General features: G+C 40.4%; 1 protein-coding gene across 2 annotated transcripts; it reads left to right on the plus strand.

Moving 5' to 3' along the window:
- Positions 1-6055: 6055 nt before the first annotated feature.
- On the plus strand, positions 6056-27771 carry add3b (adducin 3 (gamma) b). Of its 2 annotated transcripts, none has more exons than XM_080037315.1 (15): positions 6056-6216; positions 12808-13030; positions 13960-14104; positions 14744-14895; positions 15518-15598; positions 16219-16368; positions 16680-16823; positions 17173-17271; positions 17889-18062; positions 20948-21208; positions 21417-21533; positions 22588-22677; positions 23359-23482; positions 25882-25977; positions 26176-27771. In XM_080037315.1, the coding sequence occupies exons 2-15, from the start codon at positions 12836-12838 to the stop codon at positions 26421-26423; spliced, it is 2076 nt and encodes a 691-aa protein (XP_079893441.1). In that variant the 5' UTR covers positions 6056-6216; positions 12808-12835; the 3' UTR covers positions 26424-27771. The 2 variants fall into 2 exon arrangements, with proteins under 2 accessions (XP_079893441.1, XP_079893440.1); XM_080037314.1 differs by lacking the exon at positions 6056-6216 and adding an exon at positions 11774-11962.
- The last annotated feature ends 109 nt before the right edge of the window (positions 27772-27880 follow it).

The following is a 27880-nucleotide window of genomic DNA, read 5'->3' on the forward strand; positions in this document are numbered from 1 at the left end:
TCAACAATTTTTATCAAAGACATATTTATCCAAATGACCAGATGTGTTTTATGAAGTATATCAGATCACACACATTTTTGATCCTTTGAAAAAAGCAAAGGAAAATTAAACGTATAACTGAGCACTCCTGTCTTCCACATCGGAATATTAAATTATTTCTCAAAATTGTAATAGGCTACATTAAAAAGTTCTTGTATCACTCTTACAGCTTACTTATATGGCGTATAAAAGTGTTACAGCTCTCAGGGGATTTATCATCCACATCATCGTCTCAGTCATTAAAAGTCAGTGAAGGCACATTTTAATGACATGTTCCCTCGTTATTCTACCAGAAATAACTAGAAAATAATTATGGTTTAAAAAACCCAATGCTAGAATCCATTAACGGTCCTAGAAAATATAGAATGTTTCTCAGAAAGTGTTAAATATTAATCACAAATCAACTGTCGTATTACCGTCACTAACACAGTTAAGTCTTTGCCTCTTATTTATAATGTTCTACCAGATATCTCAAAATGTATAAATGGACTTACATGGTATTAGCTGGACATGTGGGCCTTATGCTAAAGAACAATTGATTGCATTTTGGTAGTGTTCCAAATCTGGGATTTTCCATCATTAGAAAGGCATTGTTTTTGATCTATATCTATGCATTTAAGGCACATATGGGGCTATGTTTGCAGGGTCAAGGAATCAATTTAACTTAGCAATCAATGACATAATAGGAATAATGTCTTTGGGTGTAATCGTTGGCAGGGCTCTGCGGTCCAAAAGTCCCTGTCAGTTTGAAACAGTTAAGCCTGATGCATATGTGTCTGGGCTTCGGCCAGGGAACTGCAGGACAGGAGAATTATGATCACAGGTGGGGATATGCCTTGAATGATTTTAATTTTAATAAAGTTTGCTCTCCTTTCTTTAACCCTGGTCCTGGCTCTTTGCAGAAGTAGTAATTGCCTTACAGGGATTCTGTGGCAGTGTTATACTAAGTGAGACCTTGTCTTAGATATCTATCTATGCCTCTGCTCCTGGGGTAATGTAGGTTGGAGTCACCTCAGGAGATATTGTAGCTGCTCAAACTAGCTGGCTTTGGAAATCTGTGGCGCAGTGTGGGGGTAATTCAACGACAAGCTAAGCCAGATGGGAAAGTGCCTTCTGAGTGAACCTGTCTGAGGTCATTGGTATTGTTTGGGATGATGGAAGCATAATTTTTTAAAGAACGGGGCTATTTTTGTCTTTATTATGGTGCTGCTGAAGGAAATTACACTATATCTGTAATAGCCCTGCGTCATGTCAGGAGTGAGTCCCCCACCATTCAAATATTAATGCTATAGTGCTGCCTGTTGTCAAGCAAATGACCTGAACACACTGGTAATAAATCCCATTACAGAAGTAAATGTTTTTCTTTCCAGATATTTCGAACCAAAACATTATACGCAGCAAAAATTATTGAAAATGAACACTGAGAATAACGCTATCAGTTCTGAAACTATCCACGAAGAACTAAATCTATCTATAATTAAGGAAGGATCACATCCGAGTTTACTCCGTCACCACCAGAACAACAGTAAATTGCTCTTGTGCCTGAGAAAGCCCGTTCAAGTACATGGGAATTCGGGCTGACAGCACCGTGTACCCTGTCCAACATTAAGTGAAACCCCAGTTGGGGCTTTGCTTTCTAGATCAGAGCCATTCTTCCTTCTCTCTGTGGTGAGTGGGGCGGGCACTGAGTTCTGAGTTCCTGGTTCAGAGGTACAGACAGCCAAGAGTGGTCCAGCCAGTCAATGAGTGGAGTCTGATTAACATTTTCATCCTGTCGTTGTGTTTCTGTCGAAGGAGCTGCTGGTGTAAATGACCAATGCCAGCGTCTTGGCGACTGCTTGAATGACAGGAGCACAGCACAAGAATGGCCCGCTGCAAAGGCTCTTGAATATAAAGGCCATAGCCCTGTAGCCCCATGGGGGAAGCTTTGATTTATTTGCTAACTGTTGGGCTGTGTGAAAAGTAACAGCAGTAGGGTCTAACAGTGGTGGTGCTGCGTGCTTGTGCTGTTGCCAACATTAAAAGCAGCCCAAGAGAGAAACCAGAACTCTCTTCTCCAGCATATCTTTGTGACAAGATTTGGCTCATTTTTTCCCGGACTATTTTTGCCACCGCCATCAGATGATCATCCTTCCACTGCTAAAGATTAAAGGGATACGGTACACACATCAGCCTTTCAAAGGTGTGCGTGTGTGTGAATGGTTACAGGTTTTGAAGTGATGCATAGGCTCAGGCTGGATGCCAGTGTTGCTGACAAGTCACAGTCACTCATACAAATGCTTCCTCTGTTTCATTGCCTGTTCTAGGGGATCACATTATATCTTGCTGTCACTGATATATACCTCATTGAAACACTAATAATATCCTCTCAAGCGGACAAAATCAGTTTTTCACTTAATGTTTTATTCTCTCAATAGCATAGCTCATCACTGCTCGTTAGTCTCATTCATGCATTTTAAGGTCATTCACGGTGCTTATATAACTGTCTATGTCATATGAAACTGAATTATTTTTGTCATCTGCTCCATCAGCATACCTGACTTGTTCGCTCATATGCTGCGTGATGTCCTCGGGTAGCCAATTTTTGTGATCATGTCACCATTTTTGTCTGTCAACAGGAGAAGATCCTCGTAGATTGAAGCTATGTCTACGCTTAAATACTCATGAATTTGATACCTATTTAAAAGTTGCTGGGGGGTAAAAGCTATTTGACTGAAAAAGCTGCAATGAAAACAATGCTTCAAAAACAAGACATTTAGGAATTTCTCTGTATATAAGAGTTTAAGCATTGACTTATATGACCTCTAATATGTTGTTATTTACAGTCCCCTCCATAAGTATCGGAACAGTGAGGCCAATTCCTTTATTTTTGCTGTAGACTGGAAACATTTGGGTTTGACACCAACATATGAACATGAGACAATAGATCAACATTTTAGCTTTCATTTCCAGGTATTTACTTCTGGATCTGATACACAACTGAGAAGATAGCATTTTTTGTAAAGGAACACTACATTTTTAGGTGAGCAAAAGTATTGAAACAGATAGACTTAAAGTAAATTAAACTGAATAAGACTTAATATTTTGTTGCAAATCCTTCACTTGCAATAACTGCATCAAGCAAAACTTTTGCATTCTTCTTTTGTGATGCTTTTCCAGGCCTTAACCGCAGCCTCATTCAGTTGCTGTTTGTTTTGGGGGGTTACACCCTTCGGTCTCCTCTTTAGCAGGTAAAATGCATCCTCTATAGGGTTTAAGTCTGGAGATTGACTTGGCCAGTCTAAAACTTTCCATTTCTTGCCCCTGATGAACTCCTTTGTGGTTTTTGCAGTTGTTTAGGGTCATTACCTTGCTGCATGATGAAGGATCTTCCAATCAGTTTGGTTGCATCTTTCTTTAAATTGGCAGACAGAATGTTTCTGTAGACTTCTAAGTTCATTTTGCTGCTGCCATCATGTGTTACTGTGTTGTTGTCAAGATGAACCTTTACCAAAGTGATGGAAAGGCTAAAGTTTGGAGAAAGAAAGGATCTGCTCATGACCCCAAGCATACAAGCTGATCTGTGAAACACGGTGGAGGCAATGTCATGGCTTGGGCTTGTATGGCTTCTTCTCGGATGGGCTCATTAATCTTCATTTATGATGTAACGCATGATGGCAACAGCTAAATTAACTCAGAAGTTTACACAAACATTTTGTCTGCCAATTTAAAGAAAGATGCAACCAAACTGATTGGAAGATCTTTCATAATGCAGCAAGATAATGACCCTAAACACACTGCAAAAACAATAAAGTAGTTAATCAGGGTCAAGAAATGGAAGGTTTTAGACTGGTCAAGTCAATCTCCAGACTTAAAGCATTTTACCTGCTAAAGAGGAGACTGAAGAGAGTAAACAAACAGCAACTGAATAAGGATGCGGTGAAAGCCTGGAAAAGCATAAAAAGGAGGATTCAAAAGTTTTGTGATGTCAATGGGTCACAGGCTTGAGTTGTTGCAAGCGAAGGCTTTGCAACAAAATATTATGTCTTATTCACTTTAATTTATTTGAAGTCTATCTGTTCCAATACTTTTGCTCACCTAAACATGTGGTGTTCCTTTACAAATAATGCTATCTTCTCAGTTGTGTATCAGATCCAGATGTGAATACCTGGAAGTGATAGCTGAAATGTTGATCTATTGTCTCATATTCATATTTTGGTGTCAAACCCAAATGTTTCCAGTCTACAGCAAAAATAAAGGAATTGGCCTCACTGTTCCGATACTTATGGAGGGGACTGTATCTTTAAACAACTTCATCTAACAATGTAATACATTTTTACCACATTTGAATGTACTGTATTGCTAATGATGTTGTGCAATTATTTGTTATTTTACAGCCTTGTTTTTTCTCATTAAACCAGTTCAAGTGTAGTAATCACATCAAATCTATTCATTGAAATAACTGAACATTAAAAACACTTGCAATTATGGTTCCACCCTCCCCAGCATGTTAACAACACAAGCATCTGACACTCCTCATTGAAACAAACGGAATAATGTTTTGCCCAAATCCGAAGCACCGAACTCCACAGCCCAAAGCTATACACGCTGCACTGTGATGTCCCCTGCCTCCACTGCTATGAAACCTCTTATTTTCTTGATTTTCCAGATAGCTGGTTCACCCTGTCCAAAAGTGAATTGAGAGAGAGAGCGAGCACAAGAGTGTTTGTGACAGGAGGAGAGGTGACATCTTTTTACTGTCATTATGTTTGCTGAGTCCTCACTAGATGGCAGTGTAGCGTAGGAATATTGTTTGACAAGTTATACCAGACAAGGCATCGTTTTAGAAACTTTCTGAGTCCTCCTTTGACTTTCTCCGACTGTGTATGTGTGTGTGTGGGTGTATGCTTGTGTGTGTGGGTGTGTGCTTGTGTGTGTGCGTTGGTAGGTGTGTGTGTAAGTATAACACAAATGCAATAACTGCTCATAGTGATGGCGAAATGGAGGAAATGTCTGAGCCCCACCGTTTGGATGTTTATTTTAATAACTTCATCCGTGTGACTGTGACCCTTGACCGTGTCGGGTGTGGTCTCTGACTGGGGCCGTCCTGTGGGTGTGGTGCAGTGACGGCAGAAAGCTCAGGAAATGAATGTTTTATCAGCCTGCGCAAAGAAAACATCAACAGTGTAGTGGGTGGGAAAAAAAGAGAGGCTTCTAAATTTAACTCGTCAGATGTTGCCAACTCAAATAAAAAAATCATCCGTGGACCGTTTCCTGTTGGTTTCTTCTCCAAAACATCTGGATTTCCCTTATATGAATAGTATCTGTTTATTGAGAACATAAACATTATAGATGCTTTGTTGTAGATACCACAGCAGAGTCCTGTTCACCAAGTATGAGCTGGAATGTACACAAGAAGTTAACATATTCCACACTCTTCTCGGTGGACCTGGTGTGATCGCAATATTCTGATAAGACAAACTAGTTTAGAGTTGGATTGCTTTACTTGCAGCCTATAGCACATAATAGCTTGCCCAATTTAGATGCCCGACGTATTCAGGTGGTGTAGTAAGGAGGGAGAGCAGCACAGCCTACTCACTCCCTGTAAGAGAGTATGTGGGAGGAGGTGATAGCGGGCAAGCTTTCACTGTGTGCAATGTCCTCTTCCATAGCGATATTTAGAACATGAGGCATACTCAGTATGCAGAGTGAAAATATGCTTGCCAGGAGATTGCTGCAGTGTTCCTCCATTTATGGTTAAATATGGTAATTTCGGCTCAATAAAATATTGAGGACACCATTCCAAAAAATTTTTTCTAGCGCTTTAAATTAGATGTGAATAAGGGAAATCAGCCAGCATTACAGGATGGAAGGATAAGGTCCATATACATAGATGTTGTGGGTGGAAGCATGTCCCTCCCATTTTTTTCCTGTCCAGTCCAATCTGAAAGCTTAGGTCTCCAGAACCTCCACTGACAACTTTCCTTGCTTTTCCTGTGAGAATAGGCAGCCGCTGTCACAAAGGAGCGGAGGGAGTTCAGGAGATCAGAGGCAAAGCAGCAGTTGCCTCTTCTGGGAGGCCAGATGACCCTCTTCAAAGTGATAATGTAAACAGCTCGAAACTGGTGGAACCGTGGGAGTTTGTAGTAAAAACGTGAAGAATTCTCCTCCAGGATAATTGTGAAAGCGACCAACACTGTAAGTTGAATTCCTTTTTACCTTTTCATCCATTGAAGCAGACATTCACTGGTGCCAAGATCAAAGCACATTAGTTACATGGCACGGTGCAAATTTGAGATCTGTGGGCTTTGAAGCTTTGAGAGAGCAAGAGTTTATTTTGACTGATAGTAGATAATGGGCACTTTCTGGTCCATGAGAAACAAAGGTTTTTATCCTTGTGTTTATATAACATCAGGGTGTATATTGGCTCCAGTGCATGAATTCGTTTTGCAAAAGAGTTGATTGGGTCTATTTTGACAGCATCTTCTAGATTTGAGCATTGTACTGTGTTTTTTCTTCATTGCTAAACTGGCCTGTCTGCAGCTGCAGAGGCTTCAAACAGCTGCTTTCAATTTATGTCAACCCCTTGAAACATTACTCTGAACAAGCATGTGTTGACTTTACATGTGGGGCTGGGGAAGCCCAGAATTTCATAATATGTGTGCCTGGCGATGTGAGTTATAGACATCCATAAAACCGAAAAGGCAGGTCTTGACCCAAACCCTTTCACCCGTAAAAATGGCTTGTTCCTGTTCCAGTTTGCATTTTTACCGTTTTCATTTTCTGTTTCATCAAGTTTTATGATGTCATCAGCTCAGTGCTAAATTCATTTCACAATTAATGGAATTATTTTTTTTTTCTGTTCGATATGTCTTTCTTTTTGCATAAAGGTTAGAGGTTTCCAGGAATTTTACAGTATTACTTCAATGCAATCACCACTTCACTTTCCCAAAGTGTCTGTTACAAAGTGACAACAGACCACTACCTCAGTCCTGAGTTAAAGTAAGCCACAACATGGAGGCCATCCAAAGAAAACCACTGTAGAGAATTCAGCCAGCTCCTCCACTTAAATAAACAAAGAATGTCTCTTTCCACACCACTGCAGTGTGTGTATTTGTGCGTGTGTGTTCATGATTACTTGCATGTGGGTGCCGATGCGGTTCTACACCCAAGAGCTGTAAAGGCACCGATCCAACTGTAACAATGTAAATTGTTTCAGGTTGAAAGTGTGCTCTGATGTTGCCACCCACCCAGCTGTGGGAGTGTAGCAGGGCAATTTTTAGCAAGCTGCGGAGTGATATATTCTGTGTGAAGTTAGCAAAACAATGGCATTGTTTCGTAGCAAAAATAAAACAATGTGGTACAAGCTCTTTTCTCTCCCCAACCTTCCCTGCTACATTGGTGTGAAAGCTTTGTGTGCAAATTTGGCTTCATGCAAATGTGAATTTCAATGAACATTATTCCTAGACAACTATACAGGGAAGTACTTGTATGCAGTCAAGCTGCGGCTACTTCCCTCAGAAACCTTTGCTAGTGTTTTGGAAATAAACCAGTCCCAGGAATTTGACAGTATGGACGTTAACATAATGCTCTGATCACTCACTTAAATTGTCCAAAATGTTCATCCACTTAGACGATACCTTTCATAGCCACCCAGAGCGTAATCTAAACAGGATTATACCAACTTAATTATATTGTCTGCATGACAAAATGACTGGATAATGGGACAGATAATTGTCCCATAAATAATTGGGTGGAGAACATTTACTCTCTGTGAATATTAAGGCCTGTCAAATGAGGTCTAAAAGCTATTTGTCGTCCCTGAAACCATTCAGGTTGTTGAGGGCAGACAATATGCAGCTGTGCTGGGAAGATTGACTGTTGAAAATATTCAAATATATTCAAATAGGTAGACCTGGAAACAAAAACAAAGCTCTACAGATTATTGTGCTGCCATATGGGTCTAAAGAATCAGTGTCATTTAACTTGCACTCAGTCTCAGGATGAGTTGATTTATAAAAAAAGAAAAAAGGGGGAACAAATGTGCCTATCATTGGACAAAGTATAATTACCAGCAATGGTTACTGGGAAGGGGGCTGGGAAAACTCTGAAGGGGGTTATGGCCAATATTTCAAAGAAGTCTCTACTCTGAGGGGAACCAGTTGTGTTTCAATCTTCTAGACAAACCAACACAGAATGACTTTGGTTAATGAGGGAGCACAATGACCATTTTCCTTGTGCTCTAATAGCAAAGAAGAGCAATCAGTCAAGGAGGCAGAATAACTAGTGTTATATTTTCTAATGAGACAAGCTCTCCGCATGCATTACTAATAATCATTTGTGTTGATTGTGCAGATGAGATCATCTTGTCTCGTTTACGTGGCAGCCATACACTCTCCTCTTAGTTCAGACTCAGACAAGGGGCATTGGTTACCACGGCAACCATCCTGGTACAGACCCGAGACAAAAAATGTATCCAAATGAATCACAAAATAAAGTAACATCTGTTGCTCTGAATGTTAGGAGTACTGTCTGAGTGTTCAAAGCAAGTGATAACCGTCTCCGCAAAAAGGTATTTTTGCCTCTTTTGCATCTATCGTATCATGTGTCATTCTTGTCCTGCAGTACACTGGTGATATCTGAGGTACCCGAGAGTATAAGCTAAATGTATGCAATGTCATCAGCGTTATCTCAGCTTAGACTCGGAGACAATATATGTCTAAATCCTGTGTTTCAAACCGGGGACGTAGAGTTTGAAAGACGTGCATGTTTACCAAAAAAAGAGGGAGTATCCAATGAAACATGCTATTGAGATGCATTATGGGAGTGTAGGATAGAGCATTTTTTGGAGCTTGACCCATTACTAGGGAGTGAAAGTCATTATTACTGGAACTGCAGATAAAGCAGCAGCCCAAGTGTCATCCTAAACCTCCTCAAACTCACTAGAATCAGATATGAGACCAGGCTATAGGAAGGAAGAGCCACTAGGTCAAAGGGCGGCTTCATGCATCACCACTTTATCAGAACAACATGCTCTGCCTATAACATTGCCAGACTCTTAAAGGCCTACTTCACCGGTTTGAATATGAAGGTGTATTGAATTCTGAGATCCTATGTAGTATAAATGTGCGAAAAAAATTAAAATCGGTTCATCCTAGCCTGAGAAAAGGCAGAAAGAGTGTTTTTTTTAACCCTATATTTCTCTTTCTCGTGACATCACAGAAAGAGAAATATAGGGTTAAAAAAAAACTTTCTTTGTAAATATTACTGTGATGTCTTTTACTGTGACATCACAGTAATATTTACAAAGTACGTTTTTTTTAACCCTATATTTCTCTTTCTGTGATGTCACGAGAAAGAGAAATATAGGGTTAAAAAAACACTCTTTCTGCCTTTTCTCAGGCTAGGATGAACCGATTTTAATTTTTTTTGCACATTTATACTACATAGGATCTCAGAATTCAATACACCTTCATATTCAAACCGGTGAAGTAGGCCTTTAAGCTCAAACAAAGTTTAACTGCAACATAGCACTGCTCATTATTCTTCACACTGATGTCTCTCTCTCTCTCTCACAGGACTTTACTGCGGATGCAAACTGGTTCACACAATGGATCCTCATCTAGTGCGATGTCTTGACAACTTTCGGTTCCTTTGTAATGGAATGTCGGCTATGACTTATTTTTATTTTCTTATTTTTTTGGTCTTGTCATAGTTTGAAGCCTCCTGTTAAAGTTGGAACTCCAATTTTACACATCAAAGTCTGTTTACTGGTCTCGGGGAGTACTACTGCGTGTGTGTGAAGTTGTTTGTTGTATACAACCTTTTGTCAGTGTCGGCTGAGGACATAGACTATGAGTTTGAAAGGGGTGTTGTCAGGGAAAGTGCTAAAATAAACTACAGTCACCATGTTCCAGAGAAAGGCAGGTCTTCCTTAAATCCTGAATATTAATTATTATCATATTATTTCTTGAGCGTCCTTCAACCGAGCTGGCATGTTACACACTTTTCAGTTACTGGTGTTATCTCTTGGATTGATCCCATGAAGAATGATACAATTATAATGTCCCCCTATTCCAATTATGGTGTGTGCCTTTTTTTTAAATGTATCCCTGCAGGTTTTGCATATCTTCATTAGGAGGTCATTGCCAGTGGTTTATGACGAGACAAAGGTGTGCTTTTAATCTTGAGGACATCAATACCCGAGTCGGCAATAATCTGTATGAATGAGACAACAATTAATGACACCTGACATTTGGTCAATGCTTTCAAGACAGACTGCCCTCGCTGAAAAGTTCAAACAGTCAGCGAGAATGCGGGGGCTGGCGGTTGGGAGGTGATTGCAAGTGTGTGTGTGTGTGTGTGTGCGCAGACATTTAAACTTGTGTGTGTGGTTTGGGTGGGAACTCTGCCAGAAATGGGGAGGCAGGGTTTGAGGGGAAGGAGTGAGAAAGTTCTGCTTTTCATTACAACTAGCCATATGTCTACATATCTGCCCCGCCTCCCAGACTACACTCTGTATCCTGGAATTGTTATTTCAGTCAGGGATCCAATCCGTCTCTCTCTCACTCCCCCAAAAACCTTGATATTCGTGTGAGAGTCTCTGATTGTGCGACATTAAAGGTGTAATAACTCTGTGGGCTGACAGAAGCCAAGAAAATAGAGATATACCAGAGTTTAATTCACTTAGTATGGGCTGCATTTGAATACAAAAATGTTTGGAGAAAACAACCAGCAAGGCCGAAAATAGTTGAGTTGGTGCTACAAAGAAAGAAGGGGTATACCTAATCTCTTAGCGGGATAACACTGCACATCTTCGCATTTGCTTTTATCTTAATGTTGTTTCTCTTTTGCAATAACACGGCAAATTTAAGTCACTCGAAGAAAGAAAGTGTTTTCTCAAACAATCTAGCATGCCCCATTTGCTGCTGTTATAGTCAGTATATTATCATTAGATGAACTTTAGGGACAATAACCAAGAAAGCAAAGCCAGCACATTCAGTGATAGTCATTCTACAATAAAGAGCGAACAAGAGAGGGATACATATAGCTGGTGTAATTCAGTGTGATGCACATAATAAATGAGCTCAAATCACACCTATTCACATAGCCACAATGCCTTGTATTCGTGGATGTGGGGTGTGCACGCAATAGTCTTTTTAAAGAAAGTGTTTCCTACTTGAGGGAACATCTGGGATTCATTTTGTTCTGTGGGCAAACATCATATATTTTGAAAAACATCTTCTCACTTTTGGGGGGAAGCATTTGTTGTGGCTTTGAAGTGCTCTGTTTAGGTAAGTCTGGGCCATAACACTTTGATAAAAACCTCTGCTGTGGGAACACAGGAGCCCCAGTAAGGCAGGATGTAGAAGCAGTAGGCTACATACAGAGACAGAGACGATTAATATTAACTAATAATAATAATCACAAATACCGATCAACATAGGGATGAGTTCATAATGGGATATTGGTGATACTACAAGTGATAAAACAATAGCACAGAGTTTAGTTTGCTTAACTACTAGCCCATGCATGCAGGACTACTGGAAACCTACAGTGTGGTTGGAAAGAAGAGCCTAAAAAAGCAGCACTGATCCTGTGTGGCCAGTTCTTTGTCCCGCTGCATACACAAGGCCTAGTGGGTGGATAAGTGAAGTCACATGGTCACTTTTCCCTTTTCCCACACAAACACACCCACACAACCTCCTCCATGCAGCCACTCTTCCCTCTTCTTCAAACTCCCTTCAGTACTTACCCGCTGCAGAGGGCAGTCTGCACCGTCTGGATACTATAGCAGCATCAAGTTGTTTTCTTCTTCCACAATGTATCCAAACCGGGAATAACGTCCGTCCCTGGTCAAACGTTTGTCGTCCTGGAGCCTCTGTCGGAGAATATTCGACACCATATCGTCAGGGGGGAAGTTAAAAACTGAGCAGTGTTTCAGGTAACATTTTTCAACTCGCAGTAACGGTTTCCCTCGTGGGTTTGTGTGTGTTGGCTTTGTTTTTAATGGAGCTCGTGCAAGTCTCGAAAGTGTAGTGTCGTCTAATGTATCCCCGTCCAACCGTATGCATACTTTTTTTTAAATACTTTTCACAATTTCAAGTTGTAATTTGATGCTTCCACATGCTGTTGCTGAAACCAGCAATACAATTTGAATCATGGTTATTCTGGAACTATTTAAATTACAGGCCCTAATGTAATGCAGAGAGTCTCATGTAGCCCTCCACCCCACATCCAGGTAACACCTATAAAGGTACTAACTGCTATTCAAAACGGATCATTTGCATGAGGCCGACCTCTTCTTAATTGTTGACAATGCTTTGTAGGCTAACGTCTCCCTGAAACAGCAGACGTTGGAAGACGAGTGGAACTTTCATCCCTCACTTTATGAGTTTGCCTCTATCTGTTATGAGAAGAAATATATATATTTTTTTACTGCTAAATCTCAGTAAATGAAAGCAAATATAGGACTTGTTGTGACAATGAGTTGCTCAGTCTGGGAGCTCTGATGTTCATTGCTGTGTTATTAAACTGTATCCTACTTATTTTTTTTGTTATGTTCACAGCAGCTGTGTGACTAACTGATTGATCATTTTTTTTGTACATCACAGCTTTCTACTCACAAAGCAGCATCAATCACATAACAATAATCCTCCTCACTTTTGTCCCCATCATTGTAATTACATGAGTCACCATAGAACCCATACATTTTCTTTCAAAGCAATGGTGCACTGCAGCCTTGAAAGCCTGGATGCAAAATAAAGATGTTTCAATATTCTTTTACAGACTCCAGAGCAGGAGAAGTGGGGCCGACATGAGTTTGGTGGAGGTGAGGCAGTTGGCAGGGTCGCTCACCCTGTCCCTGTCCAACAAAGAGGAGCGCTACTTTGACCGCGTGGACGACAGTGACCCTGAGAACCTCCGCGGAAAGATGATGTCGCCGGACCTGAGGCAGGACTTCAGCATGATGGAGCAGAAGAAGAGGGTCACCCACATCCTGCAGAGTCCAGTATGTAGCCCCCAGGTCCACTATAGTGCCTTCCTCCTACACACAAGCTTTCACCATGCATGAGTAATAAACAGCGCTTTTAAAGCCGCAGAGGCATATCTTACCTTGGACTGAGCTGAGGTGTATTGTTGTATTCTTGTTTATGTGAGGGGCATTTCATATACTCTGCTGCCTGTACTTTTTAGATAAAGCTAAAATAACATATGACCACTGTCTAATCTTTTAATGATTATCTATTAATTGTGCTAAAATATTCACATATCCTTATTCATCTCCTTGGTTTCTTGATGTTACAAATTTTATTTGTAAAATTCCTTTTCATTTTGCTCCTATACAGTATGTAATATCTACACTATGCATTTGGTTCATATTATGACATGAGCCAAATGCATGACAAACAGAGCCCTGCTGTCTAGTGAGATGGAAGTACAAAGATAGGTGCAAATAGACACATCATGCCAGTGAAGTGCGTGGAAATAAAGACGAGCCCACACTCTTCTGCGATTACGTAACGGGCCCAACAAGTGGAGCTCATCTCGTCACCATGGGAACCGTGGTCGGATGAAGCAGAATGCTGGTGGAAAATAGTGCTGTTTCAAGATTCACAGGCCAATGCTGGCAGCTATTTAATCTGTCAGGTTTAATGTGACCTCCCCCCCCCCCCTTTCCCATCCCATTCTAACGGATATACAAAGAGGTTTTGGTGATTTGTGTACAGTTGTAATAAGGTGCGTCTGAAAGCATGCTGCGGTCCTTGACACTTCCTGAGGTGGTGTTCTTAATGAAGTCAAGATTAGGTTGTGTACATTTGAGTTGCTAGGTTAGTCTAGGAGCTAGGAGCCATTTTGAACAATGTTGTTTGTGCTTCTTGTTCTGTTCTCGTCTCACTCCTCACTTACCTAACCCTTAAATCTATTTTTTGCCTACAGGTGTTTAAAGATGAGTTAGAAGGCCTGATTCAGGACCAGACGACGAAGGGCAACAACCCTACAGGTCTCCTGGCTCTGAGACAGATTGCTGACCTAGTCATGGCCAGCACCTTGGGAGGGTCCGGCCCCTTGACATCTCCCATCAGTGAGTGGTTTTGTGTGTGTTAATGTCTCCTTCTGTTTTCCTTTGGGCCTGATTGTTATTCAGTGTGTATACTCTGTCTATGTGCATTATGCAGTCTGAATATGTTCATTGTCGGAGGCTGAATTCTTGTGACACTGAACAACACCAAAACAGTGGAAGAGGCAGAATGTTGTTGACGACATTCTTCATTGCCAGTGGTTCTATGAAGAAGAACTTTGTCATGCGTTTCTGGGGAGGTTGCAGAGCACCTGGGAACTGAAAAATAAAAATAAATATAATTATTATTATTTAAAAGTTGTGATTATATAAACTCTGTGAATGTTTGGAAAATGTGAGTGATGGGAATGGCTGTGGAGTCATGTTGAAAACAAGCTCTTTAAAAAAAAGCTTAAGTGGCTGTAAAAGATAGGGCCCTGTATCATTGAATGCCCTTATATGGTAGTACAGGCCAAAAATACCCATAAGCTCTTTTTGGGAATTCAGAGAAAGGCTTTATTCCCCCTTTCTTTCTTTTTTTTAAGTTCTCTGGGATGTTTTAACTACACCAACTGTGGAAACTTCAAGTAAACAAAACTTGAATGTGTCTTGAAAAAAGATATCACAATCGCAATTTTCTCATGATTTTATGTCTTGTGGCAGGTGTTGGGATGGTGACTCCTGTCAATGACCTGTATGGCATTGAGTCTCCCTCCTTTGCTAAAGGGGAGAAACACAGTCGCTGCAGGCTGGCCAGCCTCTACAGGCTTGTTGATCTCTTCAGCTGGGCTCGTTTTACAAGCTCCTACATTACTGTGAGTACAACTTCACCATACCGCTGTCGTGCTCATCTGCTTATGTATTCCGCATACGGTTTGTGTATTCTTATGTGAGCTTTGTGTTCTCTGGCTCCTGGAAGGCTAAAAAGGGAATACCTCTTATTTTTTCAGACACCTTATATTATTTAAAAATGTCAGAGTTGTGAATATGTATGATTCCCAACAGCAGGAATTCACTCTGAAATATATGATGAACACCTGCGGCGTCTAGATGCAAAGCTCAGAATTTCCCCAAAGATGAAGCCTAGAAAGTTAAAAGTTGTATCAACCCACGCAGACATTTTTGAGATGCAGAGTGAAGAAAGCTGTCCTCTGTGGTTCAGAATTTCCTGTGCCCTTGTATCTGTGTGAAATGGCTCTCCTTTCTCTGAGTAGCTGCCAACCCAGCAAAAAACTTTGAGGAAAGATTTGGTCTCCCATGGCGTCAATGCTTTTTAACAAGCTTTTTGACCCTGACAAGTATGTTTGGGGAAAACAATCCTGCAGAGGCATGGCAAGGGACATTCATACATTCATGCACTGGCTGTACAATGCACTTACATAGCAGACTTTAATAATGTATTTCATTTGTAATAATGATTTGCTAATTTTGTCTCAGGTGCGTGTCAATAAGGAACAGGACCATGTTCTCATTAGTCCACGTGGTCTGTCTTTTGCTGAGGTGACGGCAGCAAATTTGGTAAGCACAATGGCTGTGTGTTGGTTGTCATTTTCAAATCACAAGTACCGACTGTTTCATGGAAGGAACAGTTAATATCATTGTAAGTTTATTGACTGAATACCTTAAATTATGAAAGTGAAAGGGGGGGGGGGTAAGTTGTGTAAGTGCTGAAAGACATTTAATTCCCATTTGATTGGGAATAGCCCACGTGAGTGACGCTGTATTGTTGTCAGCAACACCTGATGGTACTACTGAATGTGTCTTCGTAAACATACGTTATAATGTCTGTTGGGAACAGTTTTTTCTCAGATGTATCTGACAGTATGTGCTACAGTGCTCAAAAATCGTTCACATACAATACCCATACACATAGGAACACACCAGAAAAATGCACAGAAAAGGAGACTGCCAAAAAGCATGGACCTACATGACACAGATTACATAATATAGATAAAATGGCTTTGCAAATGTTGAGGAGAAATAAATACATTCTACACCATTAGGCCTCAGAGGTACACACAGGATACACTTTCAAGTTATATCAAACCATATGTAATTATCCATAGGTTTGGTTAAAAAAAACGTTTTATCTTCTGAAATAACAATGAGTTGGTTGTTTTTTTCTCTGCCATGTGTAGGTGAAAGTAAACATAGTTGGTGAGGTGGTGGACCAAGGTTCTTCTGATCTGTGTATCGACCACTTTGGGTTTGCTCCTCATGCTTCCATTTACTCAATGCGCCCAGATGTGAGATGCATCATACACATTCATACCCCTGCTACAGCTGCGGTAAGTACGCTACAGGCCAATATTAAATGAGCTTCATCTTACTCAAAGCATAAAATCTGCTGCTAAATTCTTATTTTGCACCCAAGGAAAAAGCAGAATTAAAAGCAGCCCCTTGCAAGCCTTGTTATTTTTGATGCCGACACCCTGTACATTGCTTTTACTATTTCTTTTGAAGTTGGGCTATAAAATGCACAGCACATGATGAACATCCCTGTATTAAGTTTTATGTGTGCCTTGTAGCAACACATTTTTTGCTTCTATTTAGATGTTGGTGCGTCACAGTCTTACTTGCTCTTATCCCATGTTAACAGGTGTCCTCGATGAAATGCGGAATACTGCCCATATCCCAGGAGGCTTTGCTTCTGGGTGACGTGAGCTGCTTTGGTTACCATGGCAGCCTGGATAATAAAGAGGAGAAGGTGGCGTTTCAGAAGGCTCTGGGCCGTACTGCCAAGGTACTGTCAAACCAAGAGACTCCATTAATGACAGGCTTACTTTCTCATGGGATAGAGCGGGCTTTCAACAACTGGTCGGGGGGGAAAAGTAACGAGTTCTTATGAGGTTATTCTTTCATGTAGGTTAGTAAATGTCAATTAATTTGTATATGGGCATACAGTATAAATTACAGAAAAGAACAGTTTGACACAAATGCATTTATTTTCTAAATTTTAATTCAGATTTATTTTCTAAATACATAAATAAATGCATACTTGTCATGAACTAACTCATGTTTGGTTTGTTTAAATGTATCATGGTAATTATTGTTGGCCATCAGGCAGCTCAAGTGTTGTCTGTGTGTTTCAGGTGATGATCCTAAGGAACCATGGGCTACTGGCTTTGGGCGAAACAGTCGAAGAGGCTTTTCACTATGTGTACCATTCACAGCAAGCTTGTGATATCCAGGTATGAAAAGCTTGATTGTATTTCTTCATACAACTTACTCCTGGTTTTAAAATGTAATGGAACCACTCAGGTCAGAGCCATTTGTAGAGGTGGGCTTTGGCCATACACATTATTATTTTATTTTTTTACATTTCAATGTTTGTCCTTTCTTTTGCAAATAGAAAGTTTTACTGCAGTGCCCGAAATTGAAGCAAAGCTAACATACAGTATGTTTGAATAAAGCTAAGCCAAATAGAGAGCGCTGTTCACAGTCAGAGCCAGGTGGAACCCTGCAGTGTTCCTGAGACACCTGTTGTTTTGTGTCGGGAAGCAGTTGAGCTGTTTTTTCATTGACATGCTGTGCTAGACTCTGTTTGTTTTTCTATTTCATTCCTTATTTATTTTTAATTTTTTTTATACATATTGACTTCTCAGTGAGCTCACAATTTGTTTGATGAAATTTAAATCCTGCCATCCTATCCCTGATATAGAAAATATTTAATGTTTTGAAAATGGATGTTCAAGTATGTTGTTAAATCCCAGAATCATCACTAATGCACAAGGAAAATGTGTTAGTACCTATTAACAGAATACTAGTTTGACTGAGTTAAGAGTTAAAAAAACATTTCATTGTTTAGGTGAATGCGTTGAGGGGTGCAGGAGGTGAGGACAACCTCCTGCTCCTGGACAGAGAGAAGTTTAAACCCCTGACCCATGGAGTGGCCGCTGCAGGGCTGGTGATGGACAATGAGGTCAAGTGGAAAGTGGGCGAGGCCGAGTTGGAATCCCTAATGAGGATGCTGGACAACCTGGTAAGTGAACCTTGACATGTCCCTTTTTTATCAATGATGCTTTGAGTTTCCTGTCTAAGGCACTTCCTCGGGAAGTGTCTGATTAAAGAACACAATGAACCTTCTCTAAACTGAAAATTATTTGTGTAATTGAATCAATTTTGTTTGATGATAAACAACACTGTGAACACAGTGAATCTCACTTCAAATGCAGATACTCGTAGTAATTGTCGGACCATGTGAAGCGTAGGGATCTTTAAAAAAAATCTGTGGCTAACATGCTGTGTGCTGGTCTCATTACACCTATAAAATGTCAGTGATGCGCTGCACGTCTGTCAGTTTAAAGCCTGTTATTCTGACCACACCACTAATGACTGGGCCCTGACATGGTCTGTGGACACGGAAGATGTCAGCATGTGTCTGTTTTAGTGTGCTGTGGCTGAAGTGGGCTGCAGCTGTGTTAGCTCTGCGTGATCATAGCCCGCCCACCCTCTCAATCATAGCTTCCAGATGGTGAGGCATGCTGTGGGCAGTTACAGCCACACAGACCACACAATCCGTTAGTGTAAGGACTCTAGTGTACTCAATTTGGACATCGGAATTGGCCTTTTCACCAAGACTGTTACATTTGTTCATTTTTGCTGGGCACAGATGCCCGTAGTCACTGCAAAACGAGGTCTGTCTTCCCATGTCAGAAAGTAAAGTACGTTACATGGAGTGCCCAATGTCAAAAGTAGTCACAAAAAAAATCAAGCCTTGTTTTCAGTGGTACAGTTCGGTTAAGTATGGTACCACACACATGTACTTGTGTTTTTACTGTTGACTGGTTTGGAGGGTACCCCGCTGTACCTATTTTTGTCACCCTTTCATTGGGGAACCAAACGTTCCCAAAGGGTGGAGCTACTCACTGCAGTTTGTCTATTGGTCGACAGACGACAGTATTATACTTTCTTATAAACCTCGCTGTAATCACCACAGCAAAAGTGAAGAATCCTGTGTTTTGAGAAAACGTCAGTTACAATTCATTGAATATATTGGTGACAACACTTCGTCCAATAGTTATACCTGCCACGGACAGTGCCCTTTGAAGGCTCTGGGCTCAGCCAATGCGGTCTGGCCTAGACCACGCCTACCAAGTAAGTGTAGCCTACTGTCCCCAGTGGAAACACAAGCCATATCTAGGGTTACCGTTACCAAACTGTAGTACTCAGTGGAAACAAGGCTTAAAAGTCACATCTTCTTATCAAAAGATTTAGTGACCCCTCATGCCTTATGAATTGGGGCATTGTCACCCTAGAAGGGACCGCTCCAATCAGGATAGACATGTTCTTCATAGGATAAAGATGATCACTTAAAATAATATTGTATTGATTTGCTGTGACTCTTCCCCCTCAGGGAAACAATAGGAAGCAAACCATGCCAGAAAAATGCCCACCACAGCCTAACGGAGAACGTGGATCCCCTAGTTGTAGGGGTCAAGCATTCAGGCCTGTAGTGCCTGTGCCACTTGTGGTCAAGGACTTTTTGCCACATCTCTGTGGATCAATGTGTATGGTTTTTGCACCACTGAATTCTCAAATGTGCATTCATCTTTTAATGAGGGGTTTATGCTCTGCAACACTACTATAATATCCTTCTCTGTGTAATTATCAATGGACTGTCCTTGCTGACCCGGTCTGATCACGCCCCGCCCTGAATTGACATTCTTAGTCACCTTGTCTTTTTCCTTTCATATCTCACAAATGCATCAAGATCATTCAATGCGCGCTGTGTCGACCCAAACATACCCTCTTTACTGATATCTTTCCCATACATCTTAATGCTGATGATGCCACTATAGTCTCTATTGAAGAGTTGAGTAGTCTTTGTGACTAAAGCCGCTGTCATCCGTGCTCCAAGAATGAACCCTTATTCAAAGTCACTTAGATCTTCGCCTCTTGCCATCAAAATGATACAAAATCAGAATCAACTCGTCCTGCTCAGCATTTTTCTACATGTTACATAGCCTGATTGGATGTTAATTGGTTAATTATATCTACCATGCAGTGCACCTGTCTGGAAGCATCTGCATTCATAATGCTGCTCCACTCATTTGTTCAGTTATTTTTCCTTTATTTGTAATATGTCTGTACATGTGTAAAAGGACATGTATTACTTTCCTAAACCAAACAAGCAGATGTTGAAGAAACAGATTTGTTGTATGGATGAAGAGTTGAGTATTTATCTTTCTAACCACCACTTGCATTGCACAACACTCCCATTCATCCATAAATAATCTTCAAACTGTGATCTGTCAAACTTTGAAAGCAACAATCCAAAAAAAGTATTGTAGTTCCACACAACAAAAAGTGCAACTATTCAGCAGACACTCCTAACACATTTGGAAACTGTGCTTTGGATGGCACAGTTAACAATACTGTGAATAAAACAATGGATTGCTCACACTGTGGTGATCAAAGCTCAACACAGGGATTATTTTCTGTGGCATACTTGTCATATTGCCTGCGAGAAAATGCCAATTCTAATTTTCTAGTGTTGTTCTGCCTGCTTCAGACTGCACTCCGTGTGTACTGCGAGTTCCCATCATTTTTCTAGTTGTCTCTCTTGTCTTTGATGTATTGTTAACAACACGCTGTTCAAAACCAAAGTTTTATCTTTTCCCTCTGTAACTGGGCACATCTGCAAATGCTGTTTGTATATACAGTGTTGTTTAAATATTTAGAAGCATCGTGTAAGTCTAACTTGGGTGGCCTGTGCATCCTTTGAATGTGGTTTCTTTTATAGTTGATATTTCCTATTTAATAGATTCTGATGGAATACTGAAGAACAGTGAAACATACTCAAAATGTCACCTCTGGCAAAGTGTATATTTGAATAACGTTTATTTTCTTTGTGTGACATTATAGGGATACAGAACAGGCTATTCATACAGGAATCCTATAGTCCGTGAAAAACCACGCTCTAAGAATGATGTGGAGATCCCTGCCACAGTGTCAGAGGTGCCAGCAGAGGACGGTGAGCTTGGTCTGCTTAGCCCCTTTAAGTTTATGGCGCAGAAACAGCAGAGAGAAAGGACCCGATGGCTCAACTCACCCAACTGCTACTTGAGGGTCAATGTTCCTGAACAGTCACCCAGCGGGGATGTCAGCCCCAGGACCAAGACCATGGTGCGTTGGTTCTCATTTCAAAACTGTAACATTCACTAATGTAACCCATTGTCTTTTTGGCCTCTTAAAAAAAAAATAGTGAGCTTGGGAGCTGTAGTTTCTTTATATTAGATTGCCCTCTAGTGGCCAGTTTGATAAATGCATGTTTAAATCTTAAAGCTCTTTCCCACAATCTCAACTCATTGGTCTGTTTTTATTTTTCTCTCAGTGGATGAAGTCTTCACAGCCAGGCAATGGCATCGGCACACCAATAAAGATTGAGGACCCCAACCAGTTTGTCCCACTCAACACTAATCCCACAGAGGTTTTGGATAAGAGGAACAGGGTCAGTTGAAACATCATCACCTTTTTGCTCACAGCTTTGCTCCTCATGTTGTAATCTGAAGGACTCATAAACACTTAACTTTCCTATCTTCTAAGCATTATTTTATTATAATATAATTCGAGCAGGTATTTGCACAAGATTAAGGTCATACACTATGTAAACAATCTCCGTAACGTGTGGTGCAGACATTGGTGCTAGACTTGTTTTTCCATAAATTGATACCGATAAGAACAACCAGTATGTTGTGGCAAGTAAAGCTGCTACTAATGATTAATTTCGTTGTTGATTAATCCGCTGTTTATTTTCCAGAATAATCTGCTGTTTCCCCCCACAGCCCAAGTTGATGTTGCCGAGTTTCTTGTTTTATTCAACTAAAAGTTGTAACCCCAAAATGTTCAGCTAAATAACAAATATGACATAAACCGTTGGGAATTTCTTGACAAGACGACACCCTAGCGTGGGAGCTGAATTACATACAGAATCATTCATGATGCTGACGGATTGATCTGAAGAATGCCCCTGTCATTTGCTCCTAGAAATATATCTGAAATGTTTTCATGTTTGGTACGCTGTACATGTTGTCAAAAGATTCCTGAACCAAGTTTAAAGGACATATTGTACACAGCCTTCTCCCTTAACGTTCTGTATAGGTTCCAATTACGGACACACAATAAACACAGGTAGGACACGGATAAAATATCACTGACAACTTGCGCTTGAGACTCTTCAACACGACCAAATATTGTCGGTACAGCGCTGTCCTTTTACAGAGGATGTTATTTCCCTAGTACTGTTTGAAAAGACGACAAAAAAACAATGCCATCCTTAGCAGCAGTTTAGCTGCTAATCCAGCTTCATACTGGCCCATGTTGAGAAAACAGTCCTGTGTGAAGTGCCGTGAACAAACGTAAACTCTGGCACAATGTGAGCCAGAGTTTGAAAAAACCTCCTGAAACAACTCCTGCCATCGTCCAAGCAACATTTATAGGTCAAGAAAGATGGAAACGCATAATAGGTGCCCTTCAAGTTATTTGTTGGGTTTTTTTTTTTTCAGATAAAAGAACAGCACAGAGGTATCATGATGACCCCAGGACCAAAACATCAGTTACTAGCAGGCATCGTTGTGGACACCATACCAGGACCAGTGAGTTTATACTATTTTAAAAAAGTCACATGCAACTACACTGCACGATACAGCACTTTTTCTCAAATACTGTTGCAACAATAGGAACAATCATCACGCCAATAATGAGCACTACAACCCTTCATTTGTCCTGTAAAAGGCGCTCACTCACTCAAAACATCGAACTTGTGTGTCAAAAGTGAATTACTTCATCAATAAGTTCATCACTGCCACCAAAGTGAAATTTATTTTTATTGACGGCTGGGTCAACACAGTTGAATGACAAAAAGTTGGGCCTAAACAAAGACAAAAAAGGGAACAACACATGACCAAAGTTAATTAACAACAGGTGCACAGTGGCTACAGGTTGTCAAAGACATCCTCAAACTTGACATGCTAAAAGCCTCAAAGAGCCTCCTCTTAATATTAAATCTCATAATTCCATCTACCAAAAATAAATAAATGAATATCCATTCACGAAAATATACATATTTTTGTGAATGGATGTTTATTATACAAACAAACATATTATTCCAGATACTAGGAAATTTTTGCATCAAAGTTGTGCCAAAGCAACTGCGGAAAACTGTAAACATAAATGTTTAACAATTATTATTGTTTTATACACGTTACTTCTATTTACTGAAAGATGCATTTCACCATGTGGACTTATACTGTATTTATTCTCTCCTTTTGAATCAGGCTTTCATCATGGAGGATGAGGAGCACACCCGCTCTCTTCCCCCCAACCCTTTCAGTTATCTCACAGAGAAGGAGATGGAGGAATACAAGAACACTGTAGAAAGAAAACAGCAAGGTCATGAAGGTAGTCTATCTTTCTTGCATTATCTTTAGGGGTCACACTATTTATTTACCATAACAAAGAGTTACAGTGCTCCATTGACCTACAGGCACAGAACACTACTTGACAAAATTCCACTTAGTTTAATCCCACTTGGAGTTTAAACAATCTCATGTTGTACATTGTACCATGTAGATTATGAGTGTGAGATGTCTCAAAGTTAATCCTTTTAAGCCACAGAGTTCATGGAAGTAATTGAGATGCAGAGACAAAGCTAATCTCAAGAGCTAAAAGTAATCTCAGACATCGTCAGGCAAGGCCAAGAGTTTCCTGGGATAAGAACCAATGAAATGTACACTATGAATTATGACATAACACTGGACTTTTGACTTTTACAAATGAAAGACACATAATGACATAAATTGCAATTACTTGATATCTGGATAATTACTTGGGTATGATGCTAATATTGTAGTTTTATGTTACAAAAGTTTGCTGTCCTTACTGCATCCGCTTAAAAAATATATAAAGCTATAGTCCAGGCAGTCAGTTGGAGCACTTATTTCCTGTCTGGAGTAAATGTTAAAACTATTTTCACTGCCTTGAGGACAAATGTGTCAGTTCATGGGACGGTGAGAGATGAGCTGCAAATTCATCGGTCTTGTCAAACTATTCGTATCTATGTTATGACTGTAGACAAGGAAAAATGTGTGTGCAGAAGGGAGACTTTCCAACAATGGTGTTTTAGAGTAGCATCTTTATTGTTCACCATCACAATAACGTGTCAGTGAAAACACATCAGCTCATATAGATCAATTGAATGTAGCAAAGTTGTCAATGCAGCCTAGCGTTCCATGGCTTGTATTTTTACTTGGCATAATGCAGCATGGGTCTAAGGATGGCAATGTTGGGCGGGTGATCTGACATTGTTTGGTCTGGACTGAAATATCACAATTGACTGACAGTTAAATACCAGACATGCATTGTGTCCAGAGGATTAAACCTAAAGGTGCGAACACACTGCACAGCGCGGCGCGGCAGTTGGCCGCGCGAATCGCAGGTTCCGCGCCGCGTGGTCATTTTGGCTCATTTGTGTCCGCCGCCTGCCGCCGCCCGATGACTCATTGAATGTGCACGCCCAGTTTCTTCCCGCTATTTACATCTCTCTCATCATCGTCGTCATCCTCACTGATTTGTTTTTGTTGGGAGCGTCTCTGAAGTAGGCTATTCTGCCTTCATCATCTCTGCCATCGGCCCTTGTATTGGTCTCACTGCACCTCTCACACATTTCTCCCCGCCACCTGCCACCCAAGCTTCGTAAACACACCCACACATGCACCCACACATGCACCCACACACACATACACACACAACCCGCCCACACACACGCACGTATCGATGGCCGTGCATATAGGCTACACATTCACGCCGGCATATCAACATGTAGAGAAAACCCAAACAGATTTTCAGATGTTTAGGGAAATGTTTGGAAGTGTCAGTTGTCGTATTTAGTTTTTATTGTCTCTGCATATTCACTCATCTGCAGTACATCTTCCCTGGCTTTCTCTCCTTCTCTCTTCTATAATGTGAGTCTATTCCTTGCTCCTTTTACTAAAAGGTGTCTCATTAAACTGCTGTCATTTTATCGATGTGTTGGAACTTTCTCTCTCTCTCTCTCTCTCTGTCTTTTCCTTCTTTTTTCCCTTTATCCCTCCTTTCCCGACTGCACCGCCAGCCAGGTTTCACGTGTCTTGTAGCTCAGCAGACTCACCCGAGTGACGTCGGGAGGAGCTCAACGACGGTGATTGGCCATCGCGGGGCGGCCGGCGGCGAAAAGTTCAATATTTTCAACTTCTGCGGCGGCCGCGCCGCCCCATTCGCGCCGCGCCGCGCCGCCCCTGGCCGCGCCGCGTGATCCGCTCTCCGCCGGCCGCCGGTTCGCGCGGCGGCGCTCGAAATACATTGACTTTCTATTGAAACTCGCCGCGCGGCGATGTGCAGTGTGTTCGTACCTTAAGGACTTTTATGTCCTTGAACTTTTCTCTGAAGTTTTGTGTGAAATGTCTAAAACAGTTGGATGGATTGCTATACGAATTGTCTCGGGCTATCATGTCTCCCTCAGGATAAATTCTTTTTACTTTGATGATCAAAATGGTGAAATTAGTAAACATTTTACCTACCAAACATCCATATATACGCATTGCCATTGTTAACATGATAGCATGCTGGCATTAGCATTTAGATAATAGCTCAACTTTGCTGTGCCAAAGTACAGTCTCACTTAAGTTGAATGGCTGAAGACGTGTAGTACTAAGTGAAAATATACAGTACTAACATACAACTGAACACATTATTTTCCTACTGACATGAACATACTGTACTTGCTTTGATGGATGTCTGACCTGTGACCAATCATTTTACAGACGACGATGATGCCACTGATGCAGATGAGTTGACGACATTTGATGGCTCTACTATCTCTCTCTCCCTCTCTCCCATAATGACACCAATTAAACAAGGTAATAAGTTATTCAATAGTCATTCAAATTAATAGGTGTCAGAAGTAACTGCTTGTGGTTTTTTTAAGTATCTGTAGTATAAGGTCTAAAAAGACAAGAAATGTCTTGAATTAAATGGATACCTGAATGTATTATTACAGCCGTGTGAATGCACTTGTCCAATTCTCTTTTCACTGACTTATTTTTATCTATTGACAGACACATTTCTCAATGGGAAAGACCACTTTTCAGAGATGGAGGAGGATCTGAGCATCGAGCTATCCAAGCTGAGTGTTAGCACTTCAGATACGGTGGAACTCTCCATTACATCAGATGAGAAGACGGGGGAGAAGACCCCGGAGAGCCAAACCAAGTCCCCCAAGAAAAAGAAAAAGGGATTCCGCACACCATCCTTCTTGAAAAAGAGCAAGAAAAAAAAGGATGAGAAAGAAAAAACTGAAGCGTGAGAGCATTTACTGAAAAACCCACAACAATGGGAAGAGTCTGCATTTTCAGATTGTTGAAGGGAAATGAAATAAGACAAATATGAATAATTAAGTTAGGAAGTCTCCCAGGAATGTGTTGTTTTTAAACATATTCTCTCATTCACAGCTATTAGTTCATGGAAGTTTTTCCAAGGTTGTTAAATGTTGTTTTTTTCTCCCCAGTGAGAATGTGTGAATGACCATTCCTGAAGGGCTCACAAATGCAAGGTGAATACAAAAACTGCATATTTGTGGTTGTTATTACCCATATTTTAATGGGGTTAAAAATGAATATCATAGGACGCAAAGGTTATGAAAACATCATATTACAGTTACTTAATTTTTTTCTCTCACAAGTTCATTGTTGAATGTATACTAAGCTAAGAATTTGTTTTACAGTTTTAAAACTGTAACAATCACACTAGTAGTGTTACTGGCTGATCAAAATTATAAGCGGTTAGCCTTATAAGAAGTACGAATTGTTACTGAATGTATCCATAGTTCTATTATCTTCTAATAATATATGTTTTATATTATAGGTATTAACAATAGTGTTTGATAGTTAAATAATGATTTGATAGTCTTTACACATGTAATTCACATACTAACTCAGTAAAAATGTGTTATTTTTACATTTATGTCAGTGGTATTGTTCCCATGGTAGCTGGTTTATTGTAATTGTGTCAAAGAATTGGTTGTGACTTACAGCAAAAGTTCAGAAAAGTGGTGATTCTTGCATATTGATGTTTAGACTTTAACAGAAACAGAACATAATCACTCATTTTGATATTGACAATGACAGTACCGAGCCTGAATCACAGAGAGTTGAATATGATGGATCTCCAGATTTTCAGTTGATAGCTGATGCTGTGGAAAGCTCATCTTCATAGCCACTGTCAGAGTTTGATATAAAGTATTTTATAGGACCTTATATTTACATCCCAGTCAATAATGTGAATGATTTGTTTTGACCCAAAGGGAGTGAATTATTTGCTTTTTGTAAATAGTTTGTTTTTGTGTGCAGTTCTTTTGTTACGCTAAACCAAAATGTTAAACAAAGAAACATAGAAATGTGACAGTACAATCTAATAATGACATTTTAACACTTCTTTTAGATAATGTTTTTGTATTCACGTTGATGCACAGTGCAGTGTGTTTACAGATTGTATTACTCATGTAATTGGTGTGCCTAGTGCTTGTATTTCCTGTGTTTTGCTATTTGTGTCGCCTGGGTTTTTTCCATGGTGCTCTACAATACACTACAGTCACCTGGCCTCAAAGTCAATCCTTTTAAAACGGCCTTCAACCTGATGTAATAAAAGCTGACACTTGTTTCCACAACTGTTGTATCACTCTCTTGCTTATTTACCAAAATATATTTGATGTTGGACACATGCGTTTATTTTCTGCTGCAACATTTAATTCCGGGCGGTGTGAAA

The sequence above is a fragment of the Ammodytes marinus genome, assembly GCF_949987685.1.
Source record: "Ammodytes marinus genome assembly, chromosome: 11".
NCBI classification, from domain to species: Eukaryota; Metazoa; Chordata; class Actinopteri; order Uranoscopiformes; family Ammodytidae; genus Ammodytes; species Ammodytes marinus.

What these genes read in the sequence shown, in the direction of transcription:
- add3b (XM_080037315.1), top strand. Translation starts at nt 12,836, where the DNA reads ATGAGTTTGGTGGAGGTGAGGCAGTTGGCAGGGTCGCTCACCCTGTCC. An exon ending in CCCACATCCTGCAGAGTCCA is followed by an intron (nt 13,031 to 13,959) that starts GTATGTAGCCCC and finishes TTTTGCCTACAG; the next exon opens with GTGTTTAAAGATGAGTTAGA. An exon ending in TTTTGGATAAGAGGAACAGG is followed by an intron (nt 21,534 to 22,587) that starts GTCAGTTGAAAC and finishes TTTTTTTTTCAG; the next exon opens with ATAAAAGAACAGCACAGAGG.